The sequence below is a fragment of the Tupaia chinensis genome, unplaced genomic scaffold, assembly GCF_000334495.1.
Source record: "Tupaia chinensis unplaced genomic scaffold, TupChi_1.0 Scaffold145907_1, whole genome shotgun sequence".
NCBI classification, from domain to species: domain Eukaryota; kingdom Metazoa; phylum Chordata; class Mammalia; order Scandentia; family Tupaiidae; genus Tupaia; species Tupaia belangeri.
In genome coordinates, this window is record NW_006205765.1 from 2,008,211 (window position 1) to 2,024,519 (window position 16,309).

General features: G+C 45.8%; 1 protein-coding gene across 4 annotated transcripts in view; it reads right to left on the minus strand.

Annotated features, from left to right (window-relative positions):
• Positions 1-520: 520 nt before the first annotated feature.
• STK36 (serine/threonine kinase 36) overlaps positions 521-16,309 on the minus strand; it is a 45,363-nt gene continuing 29,574 nt past the window's right edge. For 2 of the 4 annotated variants that reach the window (XM_027768335.1, XM_006168655.3), the window contains 15 exons: positions 15,238-15,335; positions 14,699-14,804; positions 12,855-13,005; positions 12,534-12,661; positions 11,936-12,040; positions 11,258-11,356; positions 11,084-11,172; positions 10,756-10,819; positions 10,456-10,566; positions 7,892-7,966; positions 7,295-7,469; positions 6,898-7,045; positions 6,512-6,659; positions 5,226-5,972; positions 522-1,002 (listed from right to left, as the gene is read on the minus strand). In XM_027768335.1, coding sequence (XP_027624136.1) covers positions 859-1,002; positions 5,226-5,972; positions 6,512-6,659; positions 6,898-7,045; positions 7,295-7,469; positions 7,892-7,966; positions 10,456-10,566; positions 10,756-10,819; positions 11,084-11,172; positions 11,258-11,356; positions 11,936-12,040; positions 12,534-12,661; positions 12,855-13,005; positions 14,699-14,804; positions 15,238-15,335 — 2,388 coding nt within the window. In that variant the 3' untranslated portion in view covers positions 522-858. Of the gene's footprint in view, positions 1,003-5,225; positions 5,973-6,511; positions 6,660-6,897; positions 7,046-7,294; positions 7,470-7,891; positions 7,967-10,455; positions 10,567-10,755; positions 10,820-11,083; positions 11,173-11,257; positions 11,357-11,935; positions 12,041-12,533; positions 12,662-12,854; positions 13,006-14,698; positions 14,805-15,237; positions 15,336-16,309 lie in introns of all 4 variants that reach the window. The other 2 variants (XM_006168656.3, XM_006168657.3) reach the window with 2 other exon arrangements.

A 16,309-nucleotide genomic window follows, 5' to 3' on the forward strand; every position in this document is an offset into this window, starting at 1 on the left:
CCTGGGAGTCGAACTGCAGTTGACAATGTGGGAGTCCAGCAACGTAACCATTACACCACCTGCTAGTCCCAAGAAAAGATATTATAGGAGCTCCAGAAAGAAAGGGATGACTCAGGTGGAGTTCAAAATGGGTCATAAAACAGTGGAGACAACTTGCAACATCAACAACACATTTGGCCCAGGAACCTCGAACAAACGTATGGTACAATGGTGGTTCAAGAAGTTTTGCAGGGACCAGCAGTTAGTGTAATGGCTATGTTGCTGAACTCCCATGTAGTCAACCGCAGTTCGAGGCCCGGACCCGGTGGCTTAAACTCATGCTGGGTGCATGTGCGTGCATGCCCAAGATCCCGAGAGGAGAATGGAGGAGAAGAGATTGTGGTGTGGTCATCCCCCCCTGGGGGGTGATTTCTCACTTTCTGTCTCTCTGTCTCTCTCTTTCTGGTGAGCGCACATGCCCTATAGCAAAAACCTCTTCCAAAAAATAAAAAAATGTTTTGCAAAGGAGACGAGCCTTGAAGATGAGTAACACAGTGGCTGGCCATGAGGTATTGCTCTAAGATCTGAGAAGCATGTTCCTGGGGTTATTAGAGAAAAGACCACTGCACATAGAAAAGGAAGAAGTCTCTGGCACCAACAGCAACAAAGTTTACTGGTTAAAATCATCCTGAATCTGGGGAAGTAAGGAGCTTTATACATACATTTCTTCTATCTTCTCATTCTCAGTTGAGTTGACAGTTTATCACCTTTTTAGTCTCTTTAGCTCTTAGTCGAGTTGGTGACTTGTGTAGTAAAATAAGGAAGAGTTGGCAATAGTAGAGCAGCAAGGCTTGGTGGCTGGACCCCAGGAATCTGGGATCATGTGCTGTGGGTTGGCCTCAGGAGATGAATGAGTTTCCTGCAGTGCTTGGCAGAGGTGGGCCTGGGACTGCTGTTAGGCAGTAACTGATTTCCCAGGGAGAGCAAGGCTAATTTCTCACTGGCACCCAGTGACACCAGCACCTGTGGGACAGACAGCAGATGATGGAAGAGGATCTGAGGTTCAGGAACAGTTGCATCTGGGAGAGATGCAGAGAACTATCATTTGACCTACCAATTTTCACTGCAGAAAAAGGAAATGGGCTCATTGGGAGTCAGAATAAAATGGATAGACGCACAGAAACCTTGAATATATCCAAGGAATCATCATGGAATCTACTTTCATTTTCTTTGCTTATAGACCATGACCAAGACACCAAGAGACCCAAACACTTGCCCCTAAGAAGAGGCAATAAATGCAACAGTGGCTGACAGAGAGCTAAAAGGTCTGATTTCAGAACACTGGATCCCAATCTCATTCCTACCAAGAATCCTTATTATTTCTCCATACAGAATGCCAGATATTTCCATAATATCAACACTATCCTGTCAAATTTCTATTCTGCATGAACTACCCAATAATGTTATCACCTTGAGCTACTGTATTGGTGCAAAAGTAATTGTGATTTTTATATTGTTGAAATTTGCCATTTGATAGTAGATCCACTCTTAAATAAGTATGATTATGTTATATATCATTTTAATGAGCATTTATTGCTTTATGGGGTTTTTTTGCTGATAACTTGTTACTTATTTTATATGTATGTTAGATTATGGACATAATGTTAGACAAAGAGCAAATTCGACTGATTTTCTTTTTTTTTTAAGAAGTATTTTATTTAACTTCATTTATTTATCATTAATATTTTCCAGTTTGATCAGAGAGAGAGAGGGAAAGTGAGAAAAGTGAGCCACCAGGTCTAGGACTCAAACCACGGTCAGCCATGTGGGAGTCCAGTGCCTTTAACCACCATACCACCTGCCAGCCCCCAATGGATCTTCTCATCCATTTAGTTTAGCGGAGACATCTCACAACATCGACAACACATTTGGCTCAGGAATTGCTAATAAATGTACAGTACAGTAGTGTTTTAAGAAGTTTTACAAAGAAGACAAAAGTCTTGAAGATGAGGAACACAGTGGCTGGCCATCAGAAATTGACGACAACTAGGGCCAGCAGATGGCAAAGTGGTTACATCACTGGACTCCCACATGGCTGACTATGGTTCAAATCCTAGACCTGGTGGCTTGAAACTCACACTGGACATGTGTGAGTGCCTGTCCAAGATCCTGGGAGGAGAATGGAGGAGAAGTAATGGCGTGGCTATCCCCGGGGGGGGGGGGGGGGTGATTTCTCACTTTCCCTCTCACTGTCTCTGTCTCTCTCTCTCCACACCCCACCCCCCAGCAAACACACATGTCCTAAGGCATAAACATCTAAAATGAAAAAAGAAAAGAAATTGACAATCACCAATTGGGAACAATCACTGATGCTTATCTTCTTACAACTACAGGAGACGTGGCTGAAGAACTCAATGTGGACCATTCTACAGTTGTTTCATATTTGAAGCAAATTAGAAAGGTGAAAGACCTCAGTAAGTGGGTGCCTCATGAGCTGACCAAAAAATTTTAAAAACTGTCAGCTTTAAGTGTCATTTTTCTCTTATTCTAAACAATGAATCATTTCACAAATGGATTGTGACATGAGATGAAAAGTTAATTTTTTTTGGAGAGGTTTTTGCTTTAGGGTGCATGCGCTCGCCAGAAAGACAGAGAGAGACAAAGAATCAGAAAGCAAGAAATCACCCCCCAGAGAGGATGGCCACGCCGCAATCGCTTCTCCTCCATTCTCCTCTCGGGATCTTAGGTGGGCACGCATGCACTCGTATCTGGCATAAGTTTAAGCCACCAGGTCTGGAACTCAAACCGCGGTCGACTACATGGGAGTCCAGCAACATAGCCATTGTGCCAACTGCTGGTCCCGAAAAGTGAATTTTATGACAACTGGCAACAATTGGCTCAGTGGCTTGATGAAACCTGCACCAAAAAAAAGGTCATGATCACTGTTTGGTGGGGTCTGATCCACTACAGCTTTCTGAATCCTGGTAAAACCATTACATCTGAAAAGTATGCTCAGCAAATTGATGAGATGCACCAAAAACTGCAACACCTGCAGCTGACATCAGTCAACAAAAAGGGCTGAATTCTCCTCCATGACAACACTCAACCACATGACACACTTAACCACACAACGCTTTGAAAGTTGAACGAATTGGGCTACAAAGTTTTGCCTCATCAGCTATATTCACCTGGCCTCTCACCAACCGACTACCACTTCTTCAAGCATCTTGACAACTTTTCAGAGAAAATACTTCCACAACCAGCAATATGCAGAAGATGCTTTCCAAGAGTTTGTTGAATCTCAAAGCACAGATTTTTAAACTAGAAATAATCAAACTTATTTTTCATTGGCAAAAATGTGTAAATTGGAATGGTTCCTATTTTGATGAATAAAGATGTGTTTGAGCCTAGTTGCGATGATTTAAAATTCAGTCTGAAACTGCAATTACTTTTGCACCAACCTAGTCATTTCTGTCATCATAGAGAGATACATGATCTATCCATTGTGCTTTTCATATACTGAAAATCGGGCAGAAGAGGTAGAACAGACTAGTGGTCAAGAGTAGGGGCTCTGGACTCAGACTCTTGAGTCTGAAACCTAATCTTACGTATGCACTTTGTAACTTGAACAAGTTAAATAATTTGTACCTCCATTTCCTTACCTGCAAAGTGAGGATAATAATAGTTTAAGCCAGATAATGAAGGTAAAATGTTTAATGTGATGTTTTTCATATGGTAAGTGCTAAGAAAGATATTGGGTCATCAGAAAAGTCAGGATCTGTTTTTCTACGCAAAAATGCATCATGGCTAGGGCAGGCAGGTGGCATGGTGGTTAAGGGTGTTGGACTATTATATGATTAACTGCGGTTTGAGTCCAGACCTGGCAACTTGCTTCCTCTCTCTCTCTCGCTCTCTCTCCCTCTTTGGTCAAATTTAAATAATAAATTAATACATAAAGTTAAAAAAAATAATTCTTTAAATATATATATATATATATATATAGGGGCCAGCAGATGATGTGGTGGTTTAAAGGCACTGTACTTCCACATGGCCAACCATAGTTCAAGTCCCAGACCTAGTGGCTTCCTTTCTCACTTTCCCTCTCTCTCTTTCTCTCTCTCTCTCTGGTCAAATTAGAAAATAATAATAAAGCTGAGAACCAGCAGTTAGCGTAATGGCTATGTCGCTGGATTCCCACGTAGTAAACCACAGTTCGTGTCCCAGACCCGGTGGCTTAGAACTCACACCGGGCCCGTGTGCGTGCGTGCCCAAGATCCCAAGAGGAGAATGGAGGAGAAGGGATTGCTGCGTGACCATCCCCCCGGGGGTGATTTCTCGCTTTCTGTCTCTATGTCTCTCTCTGTCTGTCTGGTGAGCGCACGCGCCCTATAGCGGAAAAATAATAATAATAATAATAAAGTTAAAATAATAGTTTAAAAAAATGCATCATGACTTTTCCAACGACCCAATGGTTAGCACTTTCATGGCATCTGGGATGAAGTCACTCTGTATCTCTACATCTTCCAGTCCTCCCTTATCTCCTTCCCACACTGCCTGTACAAGAGATCGGCTGCAGTCCTGAGTAACTCAGCCTTTTCCTAACTTGGTGGAGCCTTCTTCTAGCTCCCTTCCCTTCTCCAGGGTAGGAATAAAAAATGAAAAACTCAGGGCCGACAGGTAGCACGGTGGTTAAGGGCACTAGACTCCCACATGTCTGACCGTAGTTCAAGTCCCTGACCTGGCCGCTTGCTTTCTAACTTTCTCTCTCTCTCTCTCTGTCCCTCTCTGGTCAAACATAATAAATAAATAAATACAGTCGAATAAAATAATCATTTTCTAAAAAGGGCAAAACTCAGGCCAGCAGATGGCATTGAGGTTAAGGCTCTGGATCCCATATGGCTGACTGTGTGGTTTGAGTCCTGGACTCGGTGGCTTAAAAAACGCCAAGCAAATGTGGGTGCATGCCCAAAATCCTGAGAACAGAGAAGGGATTGAAATCACCCAGGGAGTGATTTCTCTCTTTCCTTGGTGAGTACACACACCTTATAGCAAAAAAAAAAAAAGAGAGAGAGAGGGAAAAAAAAAAAGAAAACTCATCTCTAAGTTGCTTTCCCTGGGTTTCCTGCACCTAGGGAAGAACACAGCTTGGATTTCTGGATATCTCAATTCCTTACAGACTAGCTCAGAGAAATGCCATGAAATGTAGGCGCCCTGCCCATTGTGGCCCACAAGTCCCCTGGTTGTACCTGATGGATACACGGCTCCTGTCGGAGGCTCCGGAGGGCGACGAGGGCAGCCTCTTTCACATTTGGCTGGGGGTCTCCACACGCCATCTCTAGGAGCCGCTGGGGTACTTGGCACTGTAATAGCTCCTCCCCCAGCCCCTCAGGCCCCAAGTTGCCCAGAGCTGAAGCGGCATTACGCCGGATACTAGCCTGAGGATCCACAAGTAGCTGGGTCATACTAGGCACCGCAGCTGCCAGGGCAGGTCCCAGGGGACCAGCCTGGTAGGCTGCGTTGCCCACAGCAAAGCTGGCACTGCGCCGCACAGCAGGGTCCTTGTCTCCAAGCCCCAGCAGCAGAAGGTTGAGTAGTCCTGCCTGGCTCTGTAGTGCCCCACGCAGGGCCATGCTGTGTTGGAGCAAGTGTCCCAGAAGCCCATGTGTGCGTGCCCGCACAGAATTCTCTGGGTGGCCCAGGAGGCTGCGCAGAGGTCGATAGGATTCATCAGAACCAGCCAGGAGCTCTTGGATAAAGGACAAATGGCTGGGAGACAGTACCCGGGCAGTGTGGGCCAGCAAGGAGAGAAGGTCAGCAGTCAGGAGCGGCTGGTCACTTAGGAGGGCAACCGAGAGGAATGAGATGATGGTCCTAGGGGAGGCTGCCACCGTGCTCACAAACTGGTTGAGAGAAGTGAGATCCGTGAGGGCCAAGCGTGTAAGGAGGCTCACAGGCAGCTCGATTTGTGGCAATGGAAGATGGTGGCAGCAGACCTGGAAGATAGGGATGCAGTAAAAGGGTCAGGGAGAGAAGGAGTACCTGCAGCTGAATAGGAAGTTTACAAGCTGGGAGAGAGAAAAAACGTGCTATGGGGAGAACTGCCACAGAGAGCTGGAAGTCCTGCTCTACCACACTCCGCTGGAGCCTGAGAGAGCGGGTTCATTCCAAGCACCTTCATTGCTTTGTAAGGCCTCAGTCCTTCTGTCTCCAAAAACACTCTGGGTAACAGCATGAATTGCCAGAGAAGTGATTTCTGGTCAAGGAGCTGAGTCTCCAGTTCCTGGACTGGGGTGTTCTCCCCACTGAATTCTAGAACAATCAGATGGGTGCCTAATATAGAGAAGGTGACACCAGCCCAGGAGACTGCCTCTGCCCAGGCCTGAGAACTGTTTCCATTACAACTCTCAGGTCAAATCAGATACTCCACTCTTATAGAGGTCCAGGAGAGCCTGGTGCTGCTGGAAGTGAATCAGAGGAAACAGGCAGGTCATCTTTCTCTCCCATCTTGATGCCTAGGTAGCTGCCCAAGTACCTGTAGCAGGTGGACTGTGACTTCTGAGTCTCTGAGGTCAGCCAAGATATCTGCCAAGCAGTCAGCATCCACATCCAGGGCGAAGGGGAAACAGAGCAGCTGGCAGACATAGAGCACCACGACAGGGAGAAACTCAGACCCATGAGGCCTAGGAGAACAGTGCAGAACAGGCCTGTCTTGCTTATCTGCCCTTTGCAAGCCTTCTCTCTCTCTTCTCAGCTCCCCTTCCCCAACATCAGTCACACCAAGTATTATGTTCCCACTAAATCCTCATCCCATCTCTTGCCTCACAGCATGCTGCCAGCTCTTCTCTCCTGCCTTCCCGGTTCTCCCTCCCCATTGCTAGCTCTGAATCGTCCAGTCTCCTTCTTCTAGCTCAAACTCACGCCTGGCCCAGCTGATGCAGGAAGCTGGGGGAAAGCAGGTGCTTCAGGGTGGACATGAGGACACTTCCACGCTGGGACAAGTGGCTCAGGCATAACTGGGGTTCCTGGGTAAAGGTGGTCACAGCCAGGCTCAGCAGGGCTGCCATGCCTAGAAACACCAAGAATGGAGACCCAGCAGAGCAGGTGAGAGGTTCAGATACCCCTGCTCCCCCTTGCTCTCAGGGAAGCATGTATCCAGTCCTTTCTCCATCCCCGAGCAGCTCGATGCACATTCTGCCATCCCCTGCCCAGGCAGCAGCAGCAATCTGTGTGGATTAACCCACTTCTAGACTGCCTTCTCTTAAGAAAGGATAAATATGCTGGCCCTACAAATGAGGCCAAGCACATAGAAAAATACCTTGGGGTGAAATCAGTGTCCAGTCTGGCCCTGGGCTTGGTAGACTGGAGAGTGACAGCTCATCTTCCTGTGAGGGTACCTCCTTGGGTAGCCTCAGGGCCATGGAGAAGCGGTGCCACAGAATGGTCCACATTTCTGAGTTGGTCACATCTCTGATCAGGCTAGCCTTCCCCTGCTGGAGAAAAGTTGAGAGGGTGAGTGGGGAGGCAAAAGTCAGAGTTTAAATAAATGCCTTCTCCCATTTCTGTCCCTAACCTTGAAAGACAGGGAGTCCACAAGTAATTCTTTTTGTTTTCCTTCCTAGTAGTTTCCTGTTGCCTTATTTCCCTTTCTTGACCTCAACCTCCTGACCTCTTAAAGTGTATGTGTGCAGAAAACCAGGAAATTCATTTGTCTTCCCACTGGATCCGAGGGGACACAGTTGAGTGGTCTTTACTTTAAGGGTGCATACTGAGAGCAGGCAGGGCAAGTCTCGAGCTATCACAGGTATAGCAGTTTACAGGAGAGGCAGATGTGGGTTGCTTCTTCATTCCTCTTGTCCAGTGGCTCCCAAAATGCCAAGTTTCTCTCTCCTTATCACCCCAAGATGCATGGTACCTGAGTGAGGAGCTGCAGCAGAAGAATTAGGAGGCCATCATAGAACCCACAGCTACCTGGTGGAGTCAGTCGGACCTGTTGAAAAAAGTAAGAAGAATGCAGATCCCCAAGAGGGATGAGGTGGCCTCAAAATGCCTATGTGTCAATTCCAGTCAGGCAGAAAAAGCTCCCCCTTGGCCTGGAGGAATGGGATGAGTTCTTTTGGACTGAACAGTCGTGGCTCCTGCTTATTCCTAAATATATAGTCTGGTAGGGTAAGCAGACACAGAAATAAGTACAGTTTAGGAGAATATTTGCTAAACAAAGGTTGAGGAGCACAGTTCAGAGTGCTGAACACTACCTACTGAAGGTAGGAAACTAATGGATTAAAACTTTTAAAAGGGAGGGCCAATAGATGAGGTGGAGGCTGAGGTGGCTGAATCCCACATGCTAACTATGTAGTTTCAGTCCTGGGTCCAGTGGCTTGAATAACACACTGGGGAGAGGCAGTAGGTGGCATGGTGGTTGAGGCACTGGACTCCCATGTGGTCGACCATGGTTCAAGTCCTGGACCTGGTGGCTTACTTTCTCACTTTCTCTCACTTTGTCTCTCTCTCTCTGTCTGTTTCTGGTGAGCATACATTCTCTATGTCAAACTTGAAAAAAAAAAAGTAAGTAAAATAAATAATCTTTTAAAAACTAAAGAAAGAAAAACACACTGGGTACATGTGTGTGCATGCCCAAAATCCTGCAATGAGAATAAAGAAGAAAGTGTGGCATGGTCACCCTCCCTGGGGACTGATTTCTCTTTCACTCTCACTGTCTCTCTCCAATGAGTTCATATGACTTGTGTCATAAAACCTTAGAAAAATACTTTTTAAAAAAGGAGAATGAGAGGAAAAACAAGTAAATTTTGGAAGTGGTAACTCTTCTGGTATTACATCCCAGAAACCAGTCTGGTAGGCCATATTGCCCACAGCAAAGCTAGCACTGCACCACCGCAGGGTCCTGTCTCTAAGCCTCAGCCGCAGAAGGTTGAGTAGTCCAGCCTGGCTCTGCAGTGCCCCATGCAGGGCCATGCTGGTTGGACAAGTGTACCAGGAGGATTACAGAGCCCAGAAGTAACACATGAGTTTTGAGAAGCAGGCTAATGAGTTTGGACTTCACCCAAAAGCAGTAGGAAGCCACTGAGGACTTACACAGCCTTAACACAAGCTCGTCATGGGCAAGATGTTTTTGTCTCTTTTACTCACTGATCTATCATTTAAGCCTGGGACAGTCCAAAGCACTCAATACATATTTATGTGCTCAATAGTAATTGGTTAAACAAATGAAAATACTTTCCTTTAAAAGCTCTTTTTAGTTGTAGTAAAGAGGATGGAGAGAAGAAAGCTGAGAGAAGAAATCCTTAAGCAGGAAAGTGCCAAAGACCAAAAGAGGAAGTGCACTGCTCATAAACTACAGCAGGATGTCACCATCAGAAAGAGGGAAAGTGAGAAAGCACTCTCCAGAAGGGATGGCCATGCTACAATCCCTTCTCCTCCTGTCTCCTCTATGGATTTTGGGCACGCACATTCATGTGCCCAATGTGAGTTTTAAGTCACCAGGTTCAGTACTCGAACCCTGGTCAACTACATGAGAGCTCAGTGGTGTAACCAGTATGCAATCTGCTGGTCACAATAAATAAACTTAAAAAAAAGAAAAAAAAAAACTCTCTTAAAAATAAAAATAATAAAATAAATAAAATAAACTTAAAAAAAAGAAAAAAAAAAACTCTCTTAAAAATAAAAATAATAAAATAAATAAAATAAACTTAAAAAAAAAAAAAAAAAGACCCTGTTGGGGATGCAGTCTCTCCTCCTTTCCCCCACCAAGGAAATAAATAAACTTTTATGGGAAAAATTTTTGCAATAGGGCATGTGTGCTCACCAGAGACAGAGAAACAGAAAGCAATCCCTTCTCCTCCATTCTCCTCTTGGGATTTTAGGCACGTATGCACACATTCCCAGCATGAGCTTTAAGCCATAGGGTCTGGTACTCAAATCCGAGTAGACCACGTGAGTCCAGTGGTGTAACCATTATGCCATCTGCTGGTCATAATAAATAAACTTTTTAGGAAAGAAAAAAAAGGGCCAGTCAATAGTATGGTGATTAAGGTGGCTGCACCCCACATATCTGACTGTGCAGCAGTTCAAGTCCCAGATCCAGTAGCTTGAAAAACATGCTGGACATGTGTGTGCCTGCTCAAAATCCCATGATGAGAGCAGAGGAGAGGGACTGTGGTGTGGCTATCCCTCCTGGGGGATGAATTCTCACTTTTCCTCTCTCTTTCCTGTAAGTGCATATGCCATCAGCAAACTTTAAAAATAAATTTAAAAACATAAAAAGAAATCTGAAGCCCTGACTAGCATAGGCTCAGAGGGGCCTATTATCTGGGGAGGCAAAAGGGCAGTAAAAGGACTCCTCAGTTCTTTTTCCATGCCTTAGCTTACACTAGGTTTCCAAGAGTTCAGTCTTTCCCCCTTAAGGCAGTCCTAGAATCTGACTCAGAGTAATCGTGGCTGTGCCTTCCCTGGTAGGCTCACCTCTGCAGGAGCAGACAGGGCATGTGTGGCTGCAGCAATCCATTCCATGGGCTGGAGGTCAAAGGTCACCCCTTGCTGACCAAGCTGTCCCAATAGACAGGCCGCTGCACTCTACAAGAGAGGTAAGGAGAAGATATGTTCGAATCTGAATGGTATTCAGGAAAAGCAGAGAGAAGATTTATGTCTCTATCCTGTCCAATAGTATACCCCCAGAAACAGCTGAAAAAGGGACAATGACTCCCCGACTCCCAGGCAAGTTGGATGATAGGTGAAATGGGGAGGGGAAGGTTGAAAACTCACCACAAGAGAGACGATGTGTGAATGCGTAAAGAGAGTAGCAATCTCATTGCCTAGCTTCTCCATGCTGGAACAGGAAGACACATCAAGGTGTGGTCACAAGGAGGTTGGTAAGTGACCTGCCCTCTCCCTCGGCCTGTGCCCTTCAAGTAGGCTACATGTCTAGCTCCAAGGCACAGAGCTGGCAGGAACTAGGTCTGTTCTTTATAAAGTTTCACTCTCTCTGTCCCAATCTCTCCTTAGGCTTTAGGGTGCCATTCCCCATACTCTAAGTCAGGGTTAGCTCTGCGGGGAGAAGACTTCTTCAGAGAGACCCTACTTTATGACTCACCCAGAAGGCAGATCTTGGAGCCGAAAGACAAGAAGGGAGAGAAGGTAGAGAGTCACTTCCACAGACTCTTCCCAATCCACCACTTTCACCTACAAAGGAAGCCTAAGATATCAGAAAAACCTCTGCTGAGATAAGGGGCCACCACAAGACTGCCCATCTACATTGCTGGCCCACCTTGCCCTGGACCAACATCAGCAGTGACTCCAAGGCCAGGGGCTCTTGCCCCAGGAGACGGCACAGGCGCTCACTGACATGGCAGCAGGCATAGAGAACCTACGGGAGTGGGAAGGAGTCTGTCAGCAAGTCATAGTAGCCCCTGGGCTCCTCAACTAGAAGGCTCAGCTGAAGAGGAGGCTAGTGTCTCTCAGCACATCTGGTCTCCACACTTGGGAGTATGCTAGAACTTCCTCTGGCTGTGAGACAGTGAGAGAGAGATTCAACTCAGTTCTGGTAAAGACTGGGTAACAGAGAGGTCTTCTCAGCTTAACAGATTTAAAGACAGAGAGGAGTCCTCAAAGAGGGTCTCTCTTTTTTCTTTTTTTAACTTTATTTAAGTTTATTTATTCAGTTACTTATTTTTAATTTTGACCAAAGACGGACAGAGTGAGAGAGAGGGAAAGTGAGAAAGCAAGCCACCAGGTCCAGGACTCAAACCACAGTCAGCCATGTGGAAGTCCAGTGCCCTCAACCACCACGTTACCTCCCAGCCCCCAAGAGGGTCCCTAAATCAGACTCTCAATCTCTCTCTCGGGGTCCCTGTGTCCATCTCACTCTTTTTCTCTCCTTCTCTCTGTCTCTGTCCTGAGAGATAAAAAGAAATCCAAGGTGTTGAGAGTTATGGGAAGAAAATACCTTGAGAAGGTGCAGGCACAGGATGGGATGCTGAAGGCCCGAGATGACGGATGGCCTCAGCTGGCTGCTGTCTTCAGTCAGTTGACTGGCCAAATGCCGAGAGACCTAATGAGACATACCTAAAGACTCATTCCTCTCCCCATTATGCCAATCCTCCAATTGATCAGGACTCTCAATCTCTTGTTAGTCACTCTAGCAAGGTTCACCAGGAACCTCAAACCTCTTTACTCCCGGTTTTCATGACCAATGGAGAACCAATAGTCATAGGCTCATTTGGCCCCAGTGTAGGCAGGTACAGAGCCTAAGTGTTCTTGGATAACTGAGAGCAAGAAAGTCTTGTTAATCCCAAGCCCTTGAGGAAGCTTCACAGGTAGCTTTGGATCAGCTGGCCTACCACCTGGGCAGTTTATTCACTAACCTGCTGGTCACAGGCTCTAGGATTTTGGCTATTTCGTGGTCTATAAGTAGCCCAGACTCAGGGTGGGGACATATATTTTTGGAAGTACTGAATAAGGGGAGACATAAAAGCTTGTTTATCTGCTTTTCTGAAGTCCTCTGGCAGCACAGATAAGAAGAGTAAAAAAAATGCAACTCAGACCTGCTCTTTGGCTTCCCAGCAGCTAGGCAGGCCCACAGGAGCAGTGCATATGGCGGCCAGGGCCGCAGAAATGGCTCCAGGAAGGTCCTCACTCTGCTCCCGCAAGGGCTGGCTTACTTGCGGGGCTCCTATGGAGAAAGGCAAGGAATACAGGATAACCTCATTTTTTCGCAGATCCCCATTCATTCTTTCATTCTCTAATTACTTCTTGAGCACCCACTGAACACTGGGTGCTATTCTAGGTGATGGCAATAGGAAGAGTGGAGTCAGACCTATGTAACAAGTAAGTCAAGAGAACCTCCCTCTCCCCACTCTGGTTACCTGGGGGTGTGTGGAAAGGGAGTTGTGGAACTGTCAAGCCACGAAGGAGCCCATCCAACACAACCCACTGTGTGGTCAATAGGCTGGAGTAAAAGGCTTTGGAGATGGTCCGGCTATTCCCATCCATGGCTTCACATAGGACAATAAAGCACTGAAGGACACAAGAACAGACATAGCAGTAGGGATCAGAAAAGTGACTGGACTCAGTGAATGAACCAAGAATATACTAAGAACCTGGAAAAGAAGATAAAAATCCAGATAAACAGTTATCTAATTCTAAGTTTTCCCCATAGTGAAAATACAGTATAAGTGCCTTCATGTTTCTAGGATAAGAATTTTAGGTATCAATCCTTCCAATCGCCAACTCCTCCCTAGACAATATTTATCAAAGTGTTATCTGTGGACAATGAGTATAAGAATTTATAGGGGGGCCAGAGGGCTGTGTGGTAGCTAAAGGCACTGGACTCCCACATGGCCAACCACGATTCAAGTCCCACACTTGGTGGTTTGCTTTTTCATTTTCCCTCTCTCTCTGATCAAATTGGAAAATAATTAATAACAAATAAAGTTAAAATAATTCTTTTTTTTAAAGAAAGAATTGCGGGACCAGCAGTTAGTGTAATGGCTATGTAGCTGGACTCCCATGTAGTTGATCGCGGTTCAAGTCCCAGACCTGGTGGCTTAAGCTCACGCCAGGTGCGTGTGCGTGCGCACACATGTGCAAGCACACATGTGCATGCCCAAGATCCCAAGAGGAGAATGGAGGAGAAGGGACTGCAGCATGGCCATCCCCCCGGGGGGGTGATTTCTCACTTTCTGTCTCTCTGTCTCTCTCCGTCTTTCTGGCGAGCAAATGTGCCCTATAGCAAAAACCTCTTCAAAAAAATAAAAAGAATTATTAGGGATTCTTGGGTCCCTTCCAAGCCAGTCCTTCTGTTCCAGAATTTCAAGTGGAAGGATAATTATTCCAAATGCCTCATCTACTCACTGCACAATACCATGAGAAGTGCTGGCCAGTAACATGAATCACTGCTGGGCAGAATTTAGGTTAGACATCAAAAGCTTTTTGACTTGAAAAGGTGCAGCATCCCATCCTATTAGAATAGGATCTCAGCCTAGAAATGTCTGAATGAACACCTAGCTGGAGGCACATATGTAGCCAAGATCCGTCTCCCCAATTACAAGTTTGAACAATGACCAGCAATTGTTTACAGCACTTGTTCCTCTCTAACCATCTCCTCTGGGATCAGTCAGAACGTGGCTATTTTCTCTCAACCCCTCTTTTTTATTTTCGTCCCTTACCTCTAGGACCTAGGGGAGAGAATCTGTAAAGCTTACTAGTCCTTAGGAAAAACAGTTGGAAAGCAGATGGTCTACAAGTCTTCACAAGAAGAAATACTTCTTTGGGTTCCCTGAAATACTCCTTACTGCTTAATGCCTTTGGGTCTTTACATGTGTTGCTTTTGCTCTCTGGAATGTCCTTCCTGCTTTCCTGCTCATCTACCTGGCAAATCACTATGCTTCTCAACCGAGATCATTTCCTTCTTCAAAATTTCTTCTATGACTCTCCAAATAGCACTAACGGCATGTTCTTCAGTGGTGTCTGGATTTTACTTGAAGTTTTAACATACTTTTCACTGAAGTCCTTAATCAGTTTACTGCTCTCCTGTGAGACGATCCCTAGTCTCTTGAAGGCAAGCACTTTCTCTTACTCACATAGTACATAGTGGGAATTCAGCAACATTTGTTGTATTAACTTGATCTGACAATATAATCAAAAGAAAGGATGGGGAAACACAGGAAAAGATAGGAGAAATAGAAATCTGAAAGTGGGGGCAGGTTACCATAAGGCTGTCCCTTCGCAAAGTCTGCTCAAAGTCATCTGGTTGGGCCAGCAGTTTCCCCAAAAGGTCCAGAAAGAGATTGGCAGCTTCCTGAAACACCTGTAGGCTGGGAAAAAATGACCCCATGGTTTCTTCTCATCTGTCTACTAAAAACCCAGGTATGGTGAATAGGTTGGTTCGAGGAAAGAAGGAGACTCAGCTAAGGAACACAACAGAAGGCACCCTCCCACTTCTCGCTAAACACACACACACACACTCACACACAATCTAAACCCCTTCTTTGCCATTTTCTCTAGGTTGTTCACATCTTGGCTCTTCTATTTAGGGCCATGATGACTGCTGACTCTTAAAACCTGAAAGCCTTTGGACGAAGCTGAAGGTGCTGTAGGGCCCTAAAAGGAACAGCAAACTTAAGGGACCATTCAGGTGATCCCCAAACCTGTCATAAACCTCAGCTTCTTCTCACTTGACTTCCAACTAGGAAGGGGTAGAAACAGGAGACAAACTGGCCAACATTTCAGAAGAGCCTCGTCTCCCACCTGTCATCTGTCTGGGTCCTCTTCAGATTGAAGGAGCAGGCAAAGTAGGCCTGAATCACAGCCATCAAGTCCTGTAAGAAGGTCCCATACCAACAGCACTGCCAGGGAAGAGGAGAGAGTGATGGTAATGAGGGGGTTGGAGACAGAAAATATAAAAAGTAGGAAAAGGGGCCAGCAGGTAGCACAGTGGTTAAGACACTGGATTCCCACATGGTCAACCACAGTTTGAGTCCTGTACCTGGTGACTTGAAACTCACACCAGGCATGTGTGTGTGCATGCCCAAAATCCTGAGAGGAGAATGAAGGAGAAGGGATTCAATGTGGCCATCCCCTCTGGGGTAGAGGGTGATTTCTTCTTTCTGTCTCTCTGTCTCTCTCTCTCTCTGGTGAGCACATATGCCCTATAGCAAAAATCTCTCTCTAAAAATAAAGGAAGAAAAGAGAAGAAGAGAGAAAGAGAAAAGAAGAAGAGAAGAAGGAAGAGGAGGAGGAGGAGAAGAAAAGACAAAGCAAGAAAAAAGATATATAGAGATCCAGTCAAACAGAAAGGAAGAGGGGGGAAAGAAGTCTGGGCAGAGAGGGAAGATCTAGAGCTAACCAAGTGTCAACCAATGGACTATAAACAGCCTGGCAATGTATCATGTTTGGCCTTGCTCTATTGTTCAAAAAACTCTCTTTCCAAATTCCTCAAAATCATCCAAGAGTAATAATACTAATTAGTGATATCATCAGTAGAGCTTAGCTTTGCAGCTGTCTCAGCTGAGGCCGGTTAACTGTGTCTCCACTCTGACCTTAAAAGGGCTCCTTGTCCTCAGCTCAACTGCAGCAGGATATAGCAAATGCACTGCATCTCAGTTCTCACTCTTCCAATTATTGTCTGTGCTCACTTAGTGTCTGCGTACAGGCTAAGCTCTGAGCTGCAGTACCCTGATCTGTAAAATCAGGTCAATAAAACCTATGGTTTGGGATAGCCCTATAGCACAGTGGTTAAGTCCTATGCACGGTCACACATGGTTGACCGTGGCTTGAATCCTGACACTAACAGCTTAAAAAACATGCCAGGTGTGTGTGT